The sequence below is a fragment of the Ochotona princeps genome, chromosome 27 (assembly GCF_030435755.1).
Source record: "Ochotona princeps isolate mOchPri1 chromosome 27, mOchPri1.hap1, whole genome shotgun sequence".
Lineage (NCBI taxonomy): Eukaryota > Metazoa > Chordata > Mammalia > Lagomorpha > Ochotonidae > Ochotona > Ochotona princeps.
Window position 1 is genome coordinate 5,282,079 of NC_080858.1, and position 21,294 is coordinate 5,303,372.

At 46.4% G+C, this 21,294-nt stretch overlaps 1 protein-coding gene across 6 annotated transcripts in view; it reads left to right on the top strand.

Annotated features, from left to right (window-relative positions):
- Nucleotides 1–257: 257 nt before the first annotated feature.
- Nucleotides 258–21,294, top strand: part of DENND5B (DENN domain containing 5B) — a 140,195-nt gene continuing 119,158 nt past the window's right edge. For 2 of the 6 annotated variants that reach the window (XM_058655744.1, XM_058655745.1), the window contains exon 1: nucleotides 377–698. In XM_058655744.1, the coding sequence (XP_058511727.1) occupies nucleotides 563–698 (136 nt within the window). In that variant the 5' untranslated portion in view covers nucleotides 377–562. Of the gene's footprint in view, nucleotides 699–21,294 lie in introns of all 6 variants that reach the window. The other 4 variants (XM_036497318.2, XM_058655748.1, XM_058655746.1 and 1 more) reach the window with 3 other exon arrangements.

Below are 21,294 nucleotides of genomic sequence, written 5' to 3' on the forward strand. Positions count from 1 at the left end.
GCAGCGTTTATTAGGATGATTTTACCCAGGGTGAGTTAAAAAAATCCCCTTTCTAGAGGACAGCACCCGCTCCCGCCCGCCTGCCCGGCGCTCCCCCGAGCCCGCGGGACGAGCGCGCTCCCGGCTCCGGCGCGCGCGCCCCTCCCCCACCGCCGGGCGCGCGCGCCGCCGTCCTCCGCCTTCCCTCAGCTCGCCGCGCTCCACCGCCCGGCCCGCGCTCCCACTGCCCGAGCGCCGCTCAGCTGACCTCGGGCGCCAGACGCCGCGGCTCCCGGCTCGCGGGCGCAGCTGCGGCGTTGGCGGCGACGTGGGGTCTCGCTCGGCCGAGCCTCCCGGAGCGTCCTTCTCCCCGCCCCCACTCCGCGCCGGGAGCCCAACGAGAGCGCGCGGTGCCGCGGCCGCTCCCCGGCGCCGAGCGAGGGGCCACGCTGAGGCGAGCGGCGGCGGCCGCGCGGCCATGGGCGCGTCGGCGTGGCCGTAAGGGTGGGCGCGGACACCGCAGCCGGCGCGGCGGGCCCCTCAGCGAGCCTTCCCTGGCAGGCAGGAGAGCGACGCGGCCGGGATGAGCGGCGGCAGCAGCGGCGGCACGGCGCCCGGCCCGGGCTCGGGCTCGTCCCCGGCCGCCTGCCGCTTCGCGCACTACTTCGTGCTGTGTGGGATCGACGCGGACAGCGGGCTGGAGCCCGACGAGCTGGCGGGTAAGGCCGGGCTGCGGCGGCGCGGGGCGTCCCCCTTAGGCAGGCGCGCGGGAGGCGGGGTGCGGGTTGCAGACAAAGTCAGCTCCCGGCGGCCGGACGGGCGCTCGCTCGGCTGCCACTTAATGACATTGTTATGTATTCCGCGTGCAGGGTGCGCTGCTGAGCCCGCCGCCGCTGCGCCTCCGGGGGGCGCGGGGTTATTCATAACGGGCGCGGGGGCAGGAGCGGGCGGCCCGAGGACAGGCAGGCATGGCCCGCGCCGCCGGGCTCGGGTGCGGAACGCCGAGCCCATCCCGTTAGCCCTCGGCCGGACCACGGCGCCCTGGACCCCCGACCTGCTACTACCCGCCCGGCGGCGAAGTTTGAGCCCCGGCCTTGTCGGGGAGGGGGCGTCGGAAGGCGCTCGGCCGGCCGCCCGCGGGATGCGAGCAGGCGCGGCCGTGCGGGGCGGGAGGCGGCCCGGACTTCATCCTGGACCGGCCCCGGGTTCCGCGACGAGGGTCAGTCACCTTTTGGAATCCCGGCGATTTGGCCGTGTCACGGCCGCGGGCGGGAACCTTTGGACTCTGGGGACCCCGGCACGTCGCTTTGTTGGCGCGGCCGCCGGTGTCCCGCGAGTTGGAGTGGGCAGGAGCCTTTAGCGCGCCGGTGTTTTTTTTTTTTTTTTTTTTTTTTCCTGGAGGGGTCTGGGTCCCTCTTGTTGCACTTGGTGTCGTGGTGGGGGGCTGGGCCTGGGGCCCTGGAAGGATGCTGGGGGTGGGGGAAGGCGGGGAGAGGAGGCTCCATGGATTTCCCATGCCTGCTTCTCTCTGCTGGCCTCAGTGGGCTTTGAGGCTGGTGGTGTCTTTTGGAGAGGGTTAAATGGGTTAAGACAAGTGACATCTAGCGCCTGAACTTCCTCTGTGTCAGTGTGAAACACTTAGGTCATTGCTTTTCATAACTGCTTCCTATGGACATAGCATTCCCTGCTGATTGCACCGGCTACTGGGAGGAAATGTATTAAATAATAAAAAAAAATAGTAAACAAAGTGGCTCAGCCTTAAAATACAGTACCGCCCAGTCCACGGGTTGGCCAAGTGAATGTCTTTATTAAGTTATCTTTGCAGCAAAACATATTCAACAGAATCTGGAAATCTCGTTTTCGTTTTTGGGTCGTTTTTTTCTTTCTTTTGGAAATGAGGGGTCATGGGGTACCAGATTTTTTTCCCGTATGTGTAGTTACATAATCATACTGTTTCTTCACTCAAGAGCTCATGTACATGTTCAGGTTTTTTGTTGTTGTTTTTTATGGAGATGAAGTTGGGAAAGCTGTGCAGAGGGCTCTGTGGAGCTCTGTCTTGGTGTGACGGTTTTTCTTTCCTAGGTGTGGCTTCTTCCCTAAACATCCTGGTGGGCTGTGGCGCTGGGGTCATTGTGGGGAAGGGAAGATGCTGTAGTCCTCCCCCTTTTTGCCTACAGCAGCTAAAGCAACACTTGTATAAAATCATCGCCTGGCACTCTTTATGCACAATGCAGATTGCCTTAACAAAACAGATTCATAGAAAATTAGATCTCCATGCACTTGGAGAAGCAAATGTGGCTTCTCTTTATTGCAACACTGTACCAAAGTGTGAGCAGCAATCCTTGTTACACTTGCTGTTTTCCAGCAATAATGCATTGTGCCTGTAAGTTGTCGGTATCATTCATTCACTGGTCAGTTTTGAAAGTCTGTGTGTTCTGGATGCTGGGGGCAGCCTTGAACAGAGCATCATGGAGCTGACATTTCAGTGTGAGTAAATAATGGAAAAATACTTTTTGCCAGATGTCAACCACTGCTGGGAGGGAGAATGAGGCGAGAGCATGCTAGCAGCAGTGGTGGGATGCAGGATTGTGGCTTTGAACATCTTGGTTAAGGAGGAAGGTGGAGGGGGCATGTAAGACAGGGGGTCGTCAGCTGTGGCTCACCCTGAGGGCACAGCATTGCAGGCAGCCTGACCTGGAAGTGAGGAGCCCCTGAGCTGGGACAGCACTTGGTTTGTGCAGGCAGCAGCCAGGAGACTGATGCGGCTATAGTAGTAGGTCAGATTGTAGATAAAGTGTAGACAGGCAGACCAGGCTTTTACTCTGAGATGAGAAGCCACTGGATGATTTTGGGCAGAATAATGACAAGATTGGATGTGCCTCCTGCTCAGCCTGCATCAGAGGCAAACCTCCAGCAGACCACTTAAAAGGTTTCACTTTGTTTCCATTGGAGGCTCAGGGACCTGGCAGGGGACAGTCAGAGCCTGTCTCAGGATTGCAGGTAGCTCCAACAAAATTTGCTGATGAACTGGAGCAGTATGTACTGGTTCTGTTAACATGGTGGCCAGTATTCAAACAGCATAACCAAAGGTGACTGCAGGATTTTGGACCTAAGCAGTTAATTGTTAAGTTTCTCTGTTTACTGAAATAGGAATCCTGATGGCGAAGCAGGCGGGAGATGAGTTTGGTTTTGGTCATGTTAAATTTGAAACGCCTGTTAGACTTCAAAGTGCAAGTGTCAGGTAGCCAAGACATCACTCAGGGCAGGAGTTGAGACTGTAGATGCAGATTTAAAGCCATGAAATAGATGAAATCGTTGAGGGAGGGAATGTGGCAGAATAGAGTGGGCTCAAGGATCCCATCCTGTGTGGAGGCAGGTTGGGTTATGCTAGGGACAGGTGCAAGATGCAGTCCATGTGATAAAGATGTGCAGACCTTGAAATGAGAGGAAAACAGGAGTATGTTGCCAACAGCCTTTCCAAGGTTACCTTTGGGGGCAGTGTTTGTAATTTCTGTTGCTGAAATAGATTGCTGAGGCCTGGTAGTTCCAGTCCAAGTTCAGGTGACCCCACTTGTGTAGCCTTGGTGAAGGGCTGGGGGCAGGAGTGCTTCTAGAATCAGTCACTTTGGTAGAGAGGAAGCAGGAGGTCCTAACAGCTGGGTTGCCCCTTTCTTTTCTTCTTCTTCTTCTTCTTCTTTTTTTTTTTTTTTAACGCATTGCTTACTCTGGAACTAGCCAAGGTCCTGTGAGAGTCACAGCAACCCTTGCTGTGGTTGGGACCTCCTCCAGTGACCTAAGGGTTTCTTATTGGCCCCCTCCCAATATCAGCACACCAGGCACCAAGCTTCTGGCCTGGGAACTCTTGGGTGTCACACTGAAACCACAGCACTGAGTTAGGCAAATCAGTCAGGAGGCTGTCTCTGTTTCGCTGCATTAATTTCAAAGATCTGTTTTTATCTCACTGTTCCTTAGCAAGTTGTTACCCTTTTTGTAGAATGTCTTAACTGACTTGTTTTAAACATAAATTCTTTTTTAAAGTTTGTTTATTTTTGCTTGGAGTCAGAATTACATATATATATATAGAGAGAGAGCGAGAGAGAGAGAGACAGAGGTGTTTCATCTGCTGGTTCACTCCTCAGATGGTTGCAGGAGCCTTCCTAGGCCAGGAAGTCAGGAGGTAGAAACCCCATCCCAGTCTCTTATGGGATACAGCTTAACCTGCTGGACCACAGTGCTCTCTCCTCGTTATGTATTATCTGTATTTGTATTACTATTTGAAGGAGAGAAGCAAAGAGACCTCCCATCTGCCAGTTCACTTTTTGAATTTTTTGCAGCTGCCCAGGCTGGGCCAGACTGAAGGTGGAGCCAGGGTCTCAGTTCAGGTTTCTCCTGGGGCTGGCAGGGACCCAGCTCTGTGCTGTCATATCTGCTTCCCAGGGTGCACATTAGCAGGGAGCTGGATATGGAGCCAGAGTGCTGCATCCCTTGATTCAGTGTCTTCCGTGGTGTTTGAGCTGCCAGGCCAAGTGCCTGTTCCTCAGAAGTTTCCAGATACTTCTCTCAATGAAATTTAGCCTTCACAGTTATAGAAAAAAACTCTTGCCTGTTGTGAGAACTAGTTCACTTAAACTGACCCCACGTAGTTGAAAATAATTTTTACACGTATCTGTAAAAATGAAAGTATATTTAGAAATGGAGGACCTAATGGTTTTACCAAGGGATAATGATGTGTCTGTGTGTACCTATTACCCATTGTGGGGGTTTTGTTATTGTTGTTGTTGAAGATTTATTCATTTACTTGGAAGAGTTACAGAGAGAAAGAGAAAGCAGGATCTGTCTTCCATCTATTGGTTCATTCCCCAGGTACTCCCAACAGCTGGGGCTGGGCCAGGCCGAAACCGGGAGCCAGGAGCTTCTTCTCTGTCTCCCTTGTGGGTGCCAGGGGCCCAGGTGTTTGGGCCATCTTTTATGGCTTTTCCCAGGCTATTAGTAGGGAGCTGGATTGGAATTGGGACAGCCAGAACTTGAGCCGGCATCGCAGACAGCAACTTTGCATGCTATGTCACAACGCCAGCCTCTGCTTCTGTGTTTTCTCTGCCAGCTTCAGCTGTTGTGTCTCTGCTGTGTATTTTCCAAGCTGTACTTTGTTCACAAAATGTCCTTTAAATATTAAAATGGAAATGTTTTATTTCCTTTAAAAAAAGTTTTGAGAATTAGATTCCTTATTTCATGTAAAAGAAAGGAGGTGTATGAGATGAAGGTAAACCATGCAGTTAGTTGGTGAAAAGGAAGGCAGACATTTATTTAAAGTTTTCTTTTAAGACTGATTTCCTTTAAGACTTAGCTCTGGGAATGTGGCTTGATTTATAGCAATTTACATAAAGGGACAAGTTTCCCTAGGGGGAAAGTGCTCTTTTATAGTACCTTGTCCATAGTACACAAAATTTATTAAGGGAAGAAATGTAAGTTTACAATGAGTTTATTATATGATGACCAGAATATTCTTGAAGTGGTCCTGTGGTGGCATGGATTCATTCCTGCTCACTGCTCTTGTAACCTGATGTCTGAAATCTCTGCCACAGGCCTTTGTGTAGATTTCTGTGGTTTCTAGACATTTTTACTTGGCTTTTTGGGTGTGGTTTCTTGAGCTTAGAGGCTGTGGAGACCATGGTTGAGACTGTCATGGTGTTATTCTGTGCTGCTTTTGGAAGGGGCCTTGGATGCAGTTGCTGTGTAGTAACTGGGGCAGAGAGATGAAAAGCCCTATTGGATCATGTGTGACCAGCAGTAGACCTGTCTAGTGCCTGGCTGCTCTAATGTACTGCGCCCCCAAAACAGGAGAGCTTGACCTGAATTCAGCAAATATTTCAGCTGGCCCTTGTTTTAGACTGAATGTCACAGTCAAGACTGCCATCATATGTCTTAAAATGGTGGCAGAATGTACCGGCTTGCCGGTGGCTGAGCCATGGATGGCAGAGTCTCACTGGGTAGCTTGTTGAGCTCTTTGGTCCACAGCAGTGTGAGAGCAGAAATTTGTAAGTCTCTGTCTCAGTAACTAGTGGGCTGGATGTTAGCTATTTTTGTCACAAACTCAAGACGCCAGACACCACGAGTCAGCCACACGTGATGGCCTTCATTCCGGCAGGGGAGGCAGCTGCAGGGCAGAGGGAAAACTGGACAAAAAGAGTGCCTGGGGGAGTGGAGGGTGTGGGGGGAGAGAAAGAGAGAACACGAGGAGAAGAGAACAAGAAGGGAGAAGAGACTGGATGCATACAGGATCGTGCTTTCTTGGCCAGGGGTGGGTAACATGGGGCAGTGAGGATTGGTGGACAGGGTCACGGGCAGCCACGGGGGATTGGTAGAAACTACGGTAGGCAGGTACTAGGGGGAGGGGCAGCAGCGGATTGGTGGATTGGGCAGTCAAGAATGGCACCAGGAGGTTACAGGAAGAGACAGGGTTGGGGGGAAAATGGTGCTAAGTCTGCCATGGCGGGAATCTTATCAGTCTTCATGACTGATGTTGGAGGGACTCCTCACACTGGAGACACAGTGGCACAGATTTGTTGGCCCCCTTCTAACAAAGCCGAAGATTAAGGGTTTATCTGCTGCATGTAGTATAGTGATAACTGCACTTAAAAATCTACTAGAGGGGGCCCGGCGGCGTGGCCTAGCGGCTAAGGTACTCGCCTTGAACACGCCGCGATCCCATATGGGCTCCGGTTCTAATCCTGGCAGCTCCACTTCCCATCCAGCTCCCTGCTTGTGGCCTGGAAAAGCAGTTGAGGACGGCCCGAGGCTTTGGAACCCTGCACCCACGTGGGAGACCCGGAAGAGGTTCCTGGTTCCCGGCTTCGGATCGGCGTGCACCGACCCGTTGCGGCTCACTTGGGGAGTGAATCATCAGACGGAAGATCTTCCTCTCTGTCTCTCCTCCTCTCTGTATATCTGAATTTGTAATAAAATAAATAAATCTTAAAAAAAATCTACTAGAGGGACAGTATAGCCATTGAGATGCTAGCTGGGATACTTGCATTCCATAGGAACTTTGCGTTTGATACCCTGAGTGATGCCCTGGTGATACCTCAAGTAATTGGACTGCAGGTTCCTGCCTCATTTTTGGCCCAGCCTAAGTCCCACCATTGTGGCCACTTAAGGAGTAAGCCAGTATTATCTCTTGGCCTCTCAAATAAAGAAAAAGACACGTAAAAAAAGATTTGCCTCAAGGAATGACAGAGGGAGACACAGCAAGTGAGTGTTCTTGTCTCCGCTGGTTCACTTCCCAGATGACTACAGTAGCCAGGGCTGGCCCGGTTCAAAGCCAGGAGCTTGGAACTCTGTGTCCCACGTGGGTGGTGTGGTCCTAAGTCCCTCCCATCTGCTTTTCCTGGTGCATTGATTAAATGCTGGGTCTAACCCTGAGGGGCAGGAGAGAGGACAGAGAAGGAATACCACTGGGTTCTTATATGCATTCCTTCCTGCATGGAAAAATCAGGAGAGTATATATTGGGTGTTACTTGTGTTTTTTAATCAGTGAACATTTATAATGATATTATTATACTAGGGCATTTTGAAAAGTTCATGAAAAATGAGTATAGAGGAAAAAAACCTGCATGGGTTTAAAAGTTTTGTATCAAAATAAACTAGTTTAATCCCATTTTCTATAAACTTTTACTGTTTTATAAACAAAAGGCTTTTACCACACAAATAAAAATTCTACTTTCAATTAAAAAGTTGTTTTGCTTCTCTTACTGAGTATTATTTCTCATTTTTTTAAAGCATAAATTGTGGTCCTGTGTGTATTTTCAGTTTTGAAAAGGATCCTGTGGCTGTGAAGTGGTGCTGGGCGGGGCAGCAGGCTGGTGCTGAGCTCTGGGAGCCGGCTCAGAGCTAGTCTGTCCTGACAGGGCTGGGCATCCTCAGCATCACCTGCCTCAGACAGGGAGAATGAGGTGAAACCCCTGGGGCTTGGAATCAGGGGGTTGCACGGAGAGCGGCAGAACCACCTCAATTGATCTTTAAAAAGAAGTTAATTCTCAGTGCCATGAAACACGAGGACTGCTAGAGTCTACCTACACCCCAGGAAGACGGTTGAGTAGTTACAGTGGCAGCCACAGGGGAAGGGGGCAAATATGTTATTCCACACAGTTCTTTTTACAGACAGGCTACAATTTCTAATACACTTTCTGAAATGTTAAATTAATTTGTAGTCTCCCTCAGTTGTGAACTACATGGACTTTAAGGGACCACGGAACCCCTTGTTTGAAACCTATAGATTGTTAGCATTGGGAAGTCTCTAGATTATTTTTATAGTGTGAATGGCAATACCAATTTTCCACAAAATAGCCAATGATGTGATTGCATAATTTTTAAAAAGTATGTATTTATTTGAAAGGTGGAGTTACAGAGAGAAGGGGGAGAGAGAGGTCTTTGTCCTCTGGTTCACTTCCCAGTTGGCTGTGACGGTTGGAGCTGGTCTGGTCTGAGGCCAGGAGCTTCCTCTGGGTCTCCCATGTGGGTTGCAGGGACCCAAGGCCTTGTGCCATCACGCATTAGCGGGGAGTGGAGCACCTGTGCCTTGGACCGGTGCCCATATGGGTTGCCAGTGTTGTTGTTGGTGGTTTTATCCACTACGCCACAGGGCCAGGCTCCTGCATATTTTTTTGTTTGTTTGTTTGTCTACTTGAGGTTCTGCAGAAGCTTCCCTTGTATTCAGATTAAGGTGCAAAATGTTTATGGTGGTTTACAGAGATCCTCCTGGTCTGGTTTCTGCTTCCCTTTCCAGCATTTTCTGAGCTAGAGTTTCCTTAAAAATGAGAAACTTGAGACTGATGAAAAAGCAAAGATAGTAGTTAATGATCATTTTTAAAAACACGTATGTGTCAGTTATTTTCACAGAGAGCTTTTAAACCATAGGAGTGTGGTAGAAAGGGAGATGGATTTCTAATGTTTTATGGTTGGAGAATCTTTTATGTTTGATCCTGATGTGAGAAATAGAGCATTCGCTCTTTAAAAGGAGATGTAGACTTTTGGATTTTTAAATTGTGAAGCTCAGTTTAAAGATTGTTTTTCACTGTGTGTTTTCTAGATCCCACTGGGCTTTGGATGGAAATCCACATATTTTGCGTGATTTTCTCCTGCCCATCTTGGCTTCTACTTTGAGGACCACATACGTTGCCTCATCTTCCCTTATCTTCCTTCCAGGTGGGAGCACACTTTGTCTGTGTCTGACCCAGGAAAGTGCCCTCTGGTTTGGCAGCACAGCGAGGTGGGTGCAGGAGTCAGTCAGTGAGCTCCTGGTGGTCTCTCTGCCTCTGTACAGCTTGGCACTAGCTTGCCAGGTGACCAAGCCTTTGCGTTTTATTTTCCCAGATGCCTTTTCTGAAGGTCACTCCTATTTTTACATTAGTCCTCATGAAATCACTTTCTTTTGCTATTTTGCTGTTGTATCATTTCTGTAAAAATCTATAAAAGAAGAAATCTTTTGGCAAAAAGTTGTACATTTCTTGCTTCACGGTGACCAGAATTGAGACCTCTGTCTCAGTGCCCTGGTCCCCAGCAGGAGGCTTCTTGGGACATACTGTTCTCTAGTAGTGTTTTAGTTTTCTTCCTTTTGCTTTGTCAGTCTGGGAGAACAGGCATCATCTACTATAGCAACAGTGTTGTTCTTGTATGTTACATTTAAAGCTGTCTTAAAGATAATTTCGTAGTTTGAAAGGCAGCGCTATACAGAGAAAGAGGGACAAACATCTTCATCTGCTAATTCACTTCCCAGATAACATCAGTAACTGTAGCTGAGTTCACCTGAAACCAGGAGCCAGAAACTTATTCCCAGTCCCCACAGTGATGCAGGGGCCCAAGGACTTAAGCTTTCCTCCACTGCTTCCCCACACGCGTTATCTGGGAGCTGGATCGGCAGTGGAGAGGCCATGGCTTGAACTGGCACCTATTTGGGTTGCAGGTACTGTACTACTCATAGCGCTGGTCCCCTATTTTATTCTTTTTTGGAGAGATGGTTTCCCCTATGGAAAACAATTTGGGCATCACATCCGCTGGGAATTTCCAGCGCATATGGCTGCCTTGAAGAGAACCAGCACCAGCAGGTCGGCAGGAGCTCCCTGGGAGTAAGACGGAGCCTTGCGTAAGAATGGTTTGAGCACTAAAAATTTAGGGCATGTTGCAGTTTAAATTCACTTGTGGTTGATTCACGTGGGGGTCTGCAGTGTTGTGTTTTATTTGCTCAGTTTATCTTGATTATAAGTTAAACCTTAAGAAAATTTAAGTGGCTGGGATAACAAGAAAACAGATTGTTTAAAAATGTTTCCCATCTCCTGTCTCAAGTGTTCTGTTTCTTAATAAATGAACTTTTGTCTGAGTCTCCAGATATTCTGTCTCAACTCCAGGGGAATGAGCTTTTGCAGTCAACCTAGTTTGTCTTGTGCCACTGTTTGTGAGTGCAATGACTGTGGTTTCACAGTTTATTAAAACACAAGTGTTGGTACCTCTGGGATGATTATGCCAGAATAGGATATTTTGTTTGGTTGTTCTCACTCCTGTCTGGCAGTGTTAGTTTTTTCATTGGTGAGTCAAACTACAGTCTGATTTTAATTAAATATACGAACACTGTGTGTACCAGCATGTAAGATCTGCCTTGTGAGGCCCAGCAGGCTTCAGTTGCTATGATCCCTTGTCCCCGGTGCAGGGGCCAAAGGGGAGAGGGAAGGAGAAGTATGAATGCATGGAGGTTGAGTGTTGATAGGGTACAAATGGAAAACCACACCTGTTATTCCAGATGCGCCTTCTCTGGTCTTCTTGATGTGTTGCCTACTTCGCCTCCCAGTGGGAACCCAAAATTCACGGCCGGAGTACAAGAAATGGTACAGTTAGAGCTTCGTCAGTACTCTGGCTCTCAGAGCTCCCTCAGATTGAATTGTCCACTGGAAAAGCCATTGAGCTGCTTTGTGTAGTCTCCTGCACATGGGTTGGTCTTGTCTACTGAAGGCTTAACAAAATTACCTTCGGTCTTGCCTGCAGTGAAATCTCCTCTAAGCAGCAGTAAAAAATTCACTTTTTCTGAATGTTAACATAGACCTCAGAGTAGACTTACCTTGCGGAGTCATGACCAGCAGAGGACTAGTGTTAAATGCACGTTGACATTCTGTGTCGCATTGATCAGGTGATAGCTTTGGTCTGAAAGTCAGTCTTTGAAGGACAACTGAAGCAGTCAGATGGGTGAGAAATTGGTGGTGTTTTTCAAATGAAGGAAAAAGAAGCAACTTCTTAAATTTCTACTCTTAAAATTAAGTTCTTTCATATTGCCTCGAGGTGTCCAGGATGTATTAGTAAACACGACTGAGTGGTTTTGACCATCTCTGAGTTAATGAGATTCAATCTTCTCTCAAGTGTGGGAACCCTTGCAACACCCTGTTCCCTGACCTCTACCCTTTGACCCTACTGCTTTGTGATGAGATTATATACTGGGTGCTTTTCTTGGGTCTGCTCGGGTTTCCTTATAGAGCAACATAAAACTTTTAGCTGCCTTGAAAGATGCTCTTAGAGTTGCAGAAAACATATTGTGGACAAGAGTTTTATAAATATTTTTTCTTATTTGTTCTTTTTCTTTCGTAATACTTTCCTGTCCAGTGTGTCTGTGTAGCTGTGTATTTGAAAAGTAACTTCACTTTTTAAGGTTCTTTTTGTTGAGCGCACAGTCTCTTGGAAGATTCCTTAAAGTGCAGTTGCTTGTTTAGGGAAGGGTGACTTGGGCTGAGAGCCTTCCAGGGTAAGGAAGCCTGAGCTTGTTGCCTGTTACTGTCTCTGTCCGTCTCAGAAGTTGAATCTGGATTCTGAGGTTGTCACACATGAGCAGCAGAGTTAATTTGGGTAGAGACCATTGGCACTTTAATCTTATTATCAACAAGACAGTTTTAGATGCTTATCAAATGCTAAAGCTAAAAAATAGAACAGAAAGAGACAATGAATCAGTTTTTGCTAGTATTTAGGAGTTTGTTTTTAAGTAGAGTAACATTAGTAACAGAAGTTAAGATTTGTGTATTTCTGTGTGTTTAGTTGTTGTTTGTTTCATATATATATATGCAGAAAGCCAGGTACTTGCCTTGTTTCAGACAAGGTTTCATTTTGGTTTGGGTTTTTGTAAGGTTTATTTATTTGAAAGTCAGGGAAAGAGATAAATGGGAGGGAAAGACATCTTCTGTCCACTGGTTCACTCTTCAAATGGCTGCACTCGAGGCCTGGGCCAGGCTGAAATCAAGAGACCAGATTGCACATTCGTCCCCCATGTGGGTAGCTGGAGTCCAAGTACTGGAGCCGTCTTAATGCTGCTCTCCCAGGTGCATTTGCAGGGAGCTGGATCAGAAGTGGAGCAGCTGGGACTCCAACTGGCAATGTCGTAGGCAATGACTTAACCTCTGGTACGATGATTGCCACTGCTTCACACAAATGAGACAAGAGATCTTCCGTCCACTGGTTCATTTCCCAAATGGTTGCAGCATTTGCAACTCCATCCTGGTCTCCCTTGCGGGTGAGACTTTAGCAGGGAGCTGGATTGGAATTGGCAGTGGCGTAATTTGCTGTGCCACAATGCTGGCCCCCTGTTTCAGAAATTTTTGTAGAACTCCCTGAGGAATGTGTTTCATATACCATCGAAAAGATGTGTAATAATGAAGGTTTAGAGTCTGATTTGCATGGCATTTTTTTTGCCTGTGTAATATACTACCAGGAAACAATTGGTTTGCAGTAACAGAAGGCAATATGTACTGTGTAAGAAAAATTGTGCCTGAGGTTCAAGTCCACCTACACTTCTAGGCCAGCTTCCTGCTAGTGTGACTGGGAGCAGCAGGTGGGGGAGTCCAGTACTCAGGCCGCCACCACCCACCCGAGTGGGAGATGGGCTGGTGTTCCAGGCAGCCTGGCTTCCGCCTGGCCTCACAGCCCAGCTGTCTCTGCTATTTGGAGAGAAAGCCAATAGATGGAAGGTCCCTCTGTGCTCCTCCCTTTGTATCACTCCACCTTTCAGATAAATCTCTCTCTCACACACATATGTTTTAAGTGGTAGCTTTTCTGTTTTATATTGTAAAAGTAACATTTGCTCAGTTTTTGAAGCTGTAGTCTGTAGGATTGTATTAGAGAAAATAATAGTCATTTATTCCACAGGGCCAGAGTGTCAAAATAGCAGTCCTGATTTCTGATTACAAGCTAGAATCTAAAGTGGCTGTTTTATTGTGCTTAAGTGAGATGAGCAATCCTCTGTAAGATTTGGTTTTTTGATTTTTATTTTTGTTTGGTCCAGGTCATTTCCATTAATTTTGTCTGTGGGCTGAGACCTCTCAGTATATAAATGTTGGTTGAGTGGATGAATAAATAAAAAGGACTTGTTTCCTTCAGGGTTTACTTTGATAGAAAATAAATCCTTTAGTACTTGGAACACATTTTGTCTTTTAAAGATTTATTTATTTTTATTGAAAGGCGGATATACAGAGAGGAGGAGAGACAGAGAGGGAGATCTTCCATCTGATGGTTCACTCCCCAAGTGACTGCAACGGCTGGAGCTGAGCCAATCTGAAGCCACGAACCAGGGGCTCCTCTGGGTCTCCCAAGCAGCTGCAGGGTCCCAAGGCTTTGGACAGTCCTCAACTGCTTTCCCAGGCCACCAGCAGGGAGCTGCATGGGAAGCAGGGCCGCCGGGATTAGAACCGGTGCCCATATGGGATCCCGGCACGTGCAAGGCGAGGACTTTAACTACTAGGCTATTGCGCCGGGTCCCATTTTGTTTTTTAAAAACAAGATCTTCTACATTATCAGCAATTGAGGTAAAACGGGATAAGAAAATAGCTTTGAGTCTGAGGAGCTTAATGCTAAAAATAATCTACTTTTTTCTCTTATGGGAAAAAAAGGGACTCACTAGAGACAGATAACGTGGGAAGACAGGCAGAGGCCAGGAGCCAGAGAGATGACCTTGATTTCCACCTTGCTGGGAGTCCAGTGTACTTGTCACGTGGCAGAACAGCAGTCAGCTTACATCAAATAGAAAACCTCTGGTGGAAAATCGGGGTGTCCCCTGCAGGTGGCTGGCAGAAAATAGTGTTTTAGGGGGCTGACTCTAGCAGCAGGTCTGAGCCGTCCTTCCAAGCGCCCTCCTGGCTGCCAGGGCCGAGGAAGCACCCGCGGTCACTGCTGACCAGGGCCTGGGTCGCGGGGAATGCCTACAGTTTCCCTCTCCTGTGGTGGGAGGGTGAGCCCGGGGACAGGCTTCAGAAGGGCTTGCTGTGTTTGGGCCGTGGGTGATTTAAGCATTCCCAGGCCACGTTGCTGAAAATAAGTAAAGACTTCTGACCTCTTATGTAAATTATTTCTCTCCTGGGCCCGGCGGCGTGGCCTAGTGGCTGAAGTCCTCGCCTTGAAAGCCCCGGGATCCCATATGGGTGCCGGTTCTAATCCTGGCAGTTCCACTTCCCATCCAGCTCCCTGCTTGTGGCTTGGGAAAGCAGTCGAGGACGGCCCAAGGATTTGGGACCCTGCACCCGTGTGGGAGACCTGTAAGAGGTTCCTGGTTCCCAGCATCGGATCGGCGCGCATCGGCCCGTTGCGGCTCACTTGGGGAGTGAATCATTGGACGGAAGATCTTCCTCTCTGTCTCTCCTCCTCTCTGTGTGTCCGGCTTTCTAATAAAAAAAAAAAAATCTGAAAAAAAAATTTATTTCTCTCCTAAATCACGACTCAATCCTGAGTTTCAGATGCTTAAACTAAACAGAAGACTTCATGATATGAAGAGGAGGTGTTTGTCAAAGTGATTGGAGAAATGCGTGCGAGGACAGATGTGTCTCTTGTTTTCTTTAGACCTATCGATTTACTGAAAATGAGTAGGATTCTTTAGTAATGATAGTGCCTTCCATTTGTTTCTTTTTTGAACAAGTGGAACAGAATGCCTGAAAGAGAAGCACTGGAGACCAGCGGGTGGAGGTAGGTTAGCGGGGAGTTGGGGGGCTTGAGTTGAATCAAGGTGAGTTTTTTTTTTGAAGATTTATTTATTCTTATTTAAAAGGCCAAGTTACAGAGAAATGGAGAGACAGTGAGAGATCTTCCATCCCGCTGGTTCACTCTCCAAGTATCTGCGGTGACTCCAGCTAGGCCAGGCCAGAGCCGGGAGCCAGTTGTTTGTTCCCGGTTCCCATGTGAGTGCAGGGGTTAAAATGTTCGGGCTCACCTTTGCTGCTTTCCCAGGTACATTAGCAGGGAGTTGGACTGTGAGAGGAGCAGCCAGGACTTGACTCCCATACAGGTGCCCATATATGAACCCCCCCAGGGTGGGTTTTAGTTGTTCCTGAGTATTGTGACCCACATTGATTCTTTTAAAATATCTCAGATGATCTAGCACAGTTGGAAAAGAAAGTAGGTGGCAGACCTTGGAGAGCATGAGTCGATGCGTGTGCTCATCTAGAACCTTCTCTGTTGTGTTCCCAGAGCCAGCTGTCCTCGTGTGTCACATGTGCCATAGTAGTAGCTAACTGTTTTGTATACAGGAGAGCACTTGATGGAGTTAAAGTCTGAGTTCTGGGGCTTCAGTATAGATTTGTGGTTCTTTTCCCTCCACTGTGTCACACTTGACTATTTTACAGGCAAAGCTCATGGAGTTAACCTGCCTTTCTCCCCCGTCTGCACCCCACCTTGCCTTCCTCCTTCCCTCCCTCCCTTCTTCTCTTTTTGTTAAAGAAAAGTATGTTCACATAATAACTTATTATTTTTGTTTTACATATTTAAATATATGTATATATTTAAAGATGAAATATAAAAAATATTAAAATTAAGGTCAAGTATTCAGCCCAGCCACAGAGGTTGGTGAAATCACTTACATCCAGTGATGTAGTGCGTGGGTTCCGTTCCTGCCCCTGCTGCCAGCTTCCTGCTAATGTGGTCTGCATCCATGATGCTAAGTTTGCATTGCCAATTTCAGAGGCAGAACCAGAATGCAGGTTCTTCTGGACCTGAATCCAGACCCCATTGGCTACAAGAACTATCTCAGGGGAACTTAACTCTCATGTAAAAGAGCCCCTCTCTTTAATCTTATTATAAGCAGAACATTTATCCTTAAAAGGAACAACAGCAAACCTGCTAAATATTGAGCTAAATCATATTCTCATTGGAGACAGAAATGCCTTTGGATCTGTTCCTGCCTAGGAGTTATAGATTTTGTTTTATCTCTGGTGATTGATGAAAGGTTCTCACATAAGTGACTTACATGCATTGCTTTGTTTCTTATGTGAGAACCTTTTATAAAAGCTGGCTGACGGGCCCCAATAATGTTAGTGTAAAAGGACTCAATAGATGTAATCATTTTTTAGAAAATATTTGAAAGTTAACCAGAAGTGTAGCTTGTATACATTGCATGTATAAAAGTTTTACTTAAAAAAAGAGCCTTACTTTCTAAAAAGGTGCAGAACGCAGGTTGATTTAATGAACTCTTCGGAAGAGCATATTTCTAAGCTGTGCATCAGTATGGCTTTATCACAGGGGTAGGGAACCCTTTTTCTTCAAAGGCCATTTGTATATTTAATAACTTGGAGGCCGTAAAAATTATTGACTGAAGAATTAACCTGCCATAGGCTTATTGAATTTCGAGTCTCACCTATGATTGCCTTGACAGAGCCAGACCAAATGATTCCCATGGTCCTTCGTACATTGGCCAGATGTTCCACATCCCTGCTTTACAGAATGTGGTGATCAAGGTGGAAATTATCTAGCACGAAGTGTGTCCTGATTGTATTTTTTTTAAAAAACCTCTTTATTACAGGAGATTTCAAACATATATAAGAACAACAAACAGTAAATGTACACGTTTTATCAAACAGTTATCTACTCCACCAGGATTGTTAGTGTCAGACTCTTCCCCCTTCCTTCCGCTAGCACTATAGAATAACCCTGGAATGGATTTCAGGTTTCACATCATTTCATCCATGGTACCTTACAACATGTCTGTAAAGATAAGGATTCTTATATATTCTGTTACAAAGTGACTTTTAATTTTTCTATTTGATCATTATATCGTAGTTACAGTTACTGTTTGTATTAAATAATGTGTTAATCTCTGAACAAATTCAATGATGAAGTCAAGGAATAAATCTTAGTTATGTCTTAAAATTTGTTTAAGTTAATTTGAGAAACAGAGCTTTGATCTTCTTGTTCACTCCCAAGGTTGCAGCCAGGAGCATAGAAATTCCATGTAGATCTCCAGCGTGTGTGTTAGACCCATCCCTGATGCCTCCCAAGGTTTGTGTTAGCAGGGAGTTGGAATCAGAGCAGCACTGGGGCTCAAATCCAGACACACCGGAATGGGAGGTCTACCCTCAAACTGCCAGGCCAACCTTACCATTTCTAAAGTTATGTTGACATGGTAGATTTTGAGGAAGCAAAATACTGTTAAAAGTATCAGTGTAATTCTTCTTTTAGTTTAGATATCTTAGGATGTACTTTCCTTTAACATCTTTGTTATAAATAAGCTTGTTGGGGCTGGTGCCTTGCCTCAACAGACTAATCCTCCACCCCATGTGGTGCCAGCATTCCATATGGGTGCTGGTTCGTGTCCCAGCTGCTCCACTTTGGATCTGGCTCCCTGCTAACAGCCCGGGAAAGCACTGAAGGATGGCGAAACTCCACGGGCCCCTATACCCACACGGGAGACCTGGCAGAGCTCCTGGCTTCAGATCAACTCAGCCCTGGCCATAGTGGCCATTTGGGGAGTGAACCAGTGGGTGAAGATACCTGTCTGTGTCTCTCTTTCTCTGTAGATCTGCCTTTCAAGTTAAAGAAAGAGAAAGAGAGGAAGAAAGGAATCCTTAAAAAAAAAATCTTGTCAGTAAAGCTGTTTGATTGTTAGTTAAACCATTGCTTCAGAATGCTCCAGAAATTAACATCATAGTTCTGTTCTTCTTCTGCTACAGCACCAAATGAGCTGCCGTATTCGCTTTTTACAACAGGGCCTGTGTCCACTGCTCTGCTTTTTTCATTAAGTAAGACATGTTCTTGCAGGCAAGTGCAAGGACCCAGGCCAGGCATCCCAAGAACAGAACTAACTGGACAATTATCCCAAACAAACAATGACAGCAAAAATTCTTGGTGAATGGAGCCAATGGACATTGGGAGGGTGACATCATCAGATTGGTGAAATTGACAGCATTTTAGAACTGTCCAAACCACTTGGGCAGAACCCTTGGAATAGGTACACATGGAGACTCTGGGTTGATGTGAGGTGGCGGTTCCTCATCCCTGGGTACTGGGATGTGTGGAAAGTCAAGAGTGGTTTCCTCTTTGTCTTTCCCGTTCTCCCAGAAACAAGAAGAAATAGCAAATTTGGAAGCAGTGAGTGCACCCAGATTTCCCTAAGCCTTGATCCTTCACACCCTGATCTACCATGTAATCATTATAAAAAAATGAATTTATTAAAAAGAAGTTAATGTCGTAATAGTATGTTTTATCTCACACAGTGAGAGTCAGGAATTGTGGAGTAGCTCAGCTGGATGGATCTGATTCATGGTCTTTGAAGAGGCTCTTGTCTTGGCTTTAGGCTCAGTTGGGCTGTTCCCTCTGTCTTCACCACTTAGGTCTTACTGGGCTGCCTGGGTGGATGATGTCATGGCTACTGGCTTCCTCCAGAACAGATGGTCTGGAGAACACCAGTCCAACGTTGTTTTCATGTGCTGTTGGTCATCCAGACTACGCTGGTTGGGTGTGAGAGGGACCAAATTGGACATTCAGTGGCTGGGACTGGATCAGGCTGAAGCTGGGAGCTGGTAGTTTCCACTGGGTCTTCCATGTGGGTTGCAGGAGCCCAGCACTTGAGCCATTGTCTGCCTTCCCAGGCGCATTGTAAGGGAGGTGGATCAGGAGTGGGGCATCTAGGAGAGGCCACGTAATTTAAAATCTCTACCTGGGATAGGTATTGTGTTAGCATGTTAAACCACCACTTGGGATGCTCTCATCCCATTTCAGAATTGGAATGGAGTCCTGCCACCACTTCTGATATGTTGTTGAGCTAATGCTCACCTTGGGAGACAGCAGGTGGTGGATTCCTGCCACCCACTTGGGGGACCTGGCTAGTTTTTGGCTCCCGACTTTGACCCGGCCCTGCGCTGGCTGTTGGACACATTTGGGGCGTGACCCAGCAAATGGAGTCAGTTTCTCTCTCTCTGCTCTCCTTCTGTTATTCTGCCTTTCAAATAAATAAAAGTAAGGTTTTTTTTTTTAAAGCCTGTTTAATGCGGCTCATATCTGATTCTAGAGTTGTTGTAAAAAGCTAATGCTTCTCAGATGCTGGGATTTGACAAGCACAGGGAGCAGTGCCTGGCTGATAGGAAATGCTCAAATGGCACTTGGTATTATTTTTATTGTTGAACACTGGAGAGTGCTTTCATGTCCGCGTCAGGGCAGACTGCTAGGCTGGAGAGGCACGCAGGGATGGTGCTCCGGCTCACCTCTGGTTGCTGAGAGACTGACTCTGTGTTTATACTGTGCCAACCCTTTGCAATTAGTGTTTATTTTAAACTACTTTGCTTAAAAGATGGGCTGAGCATTTGCAGCACTTCCTCTATCTATTTTTACTTCAGCAACAACACCTGGTTTCTCCTGGTGCACAATCAGCAGCACGGGACACACAGGTGTTTTTCTCTTTTATGATGGTCCCACTTGAAAAAAATAGTGGTAACATTGCTCTTAAAAAGGAAGAAGGAATGAAAAGAGAAGGGTGTATTGGAAAGGAACTGAAAAGCATGTGATAAATTGTGTCAAGGAAGCGTTTGGTTTTGGTCAGAAATTCAGCTGTTAGCCGACTGCAAGCAACCCGTCTGGCATACTTTTCCATTCTTCTGAAATATTCATGGGCTCCAACAGCACCTACCTTGTTACCCTTCGATCCCCAGCGTTTTTTCTTCTCCTGGGCCAATCTGGAGCTGCAGTTGGTTGTTCTTGTTGCCAGGGATGTAATCGATAAAGAGCAAGACACTCATGGCGAAGTTTGTGGATGTGCAAATCCTCTTGCAAAACAAGCTGTGCAGAAAATTAAATAGTGTAGTGTTTTAGAAGCACAATGGGTAAAATAGTGATTATAATTTATTATGTTTTAAGGTATCTAATACTTTCAACGTCTCCAAATTATATCTCTTCTGATCACTAGTTTCTTCATCTTATTAAGTAAATTTTTGGGGCTCATATGATTAAAAGTACGTGAAGTTTTACATATATTCATGTTCATATTTGTAACAATCCTTTGCCACTAGCACTTTGGTAACAGGTAAGGCCAAGCCCTGCATGTCAGCATCCATGTGGGTACTGGTGCCGGTACCAGCTACCTTACTTGTGATCCAGCTCGCTGCTGATGCTCCTAGGAACAGAACCTGGGCTCCTGCACCCGTGTGGGAGACTCAGAAGTTCCTGGCTCCTGGCTTTGGACTAGTCTAGCTCTAGCCATTGTGGCTATTTGGGGAATGAACCAGCAGATGGAAGATCTCTCTCTCCATTTCTCCCCATCTGTGTAACTCTGCCTTGCAAATAAATTGATGATGATGATGATAATAATAGTAATAGTAATAATAAAAGATCTCTTGAAATCATGTAGCAAGGATATAGATAGAGAGTACATAAATAATGCCTTTACTCTGTGGCTTCAGATTGGCAGTGCTGGCTTCTGTAGCATCCAGAAAACGTTTCTGCAGATTGGTTTTATGGATGTTTCTTGAAGCTGTAAAACTGTTTCTCATGCTGAATAGTAACTTGAGATTCACTTGCTGTTCCTACTTCTGTTTTAAGAAAAACTCTGTCACTGTGTGTTTAAGGTTAAATTATGATTTTCTTGTATTAGCTTCCTTTTTTACATGGAAAGGAACCCTCAGATGTGGTTTTGTTTTGTTTTGTTTTCCCCAAGAGGTTGAGTTCATAGCAACTGCTGAGGTTTTACCTACTTACTGACGAAGATTTTTAGAAAGAGTGGAGATAGGATTTTTCATTTTTGTAGGTTAGTAAAAACGGACTGTTCTGTGTTGTAATTTGTGTGATGTGAATCTTGGTATTTAATCTTTATGTGGTTTCTCTGGTTTGGCTTTGGCTCCCTTGCCTGCTGTGGCCTCATAAGATGCAGAAATGTTGTGGCTTTGTTGGGCTTGGTGCTTGCCAGAAAACTGGCTGGTTGGGTGTCCTTAGGACCCTTTGCCACCTTTTAAACAAACATATTGGGGACCTTACAAACTGTCTTGCTAAGCCTGGTGCAGCTGATATGCAAAAAGAAGGTTTTTTTTCTGCATAAGTGTTAAGAAT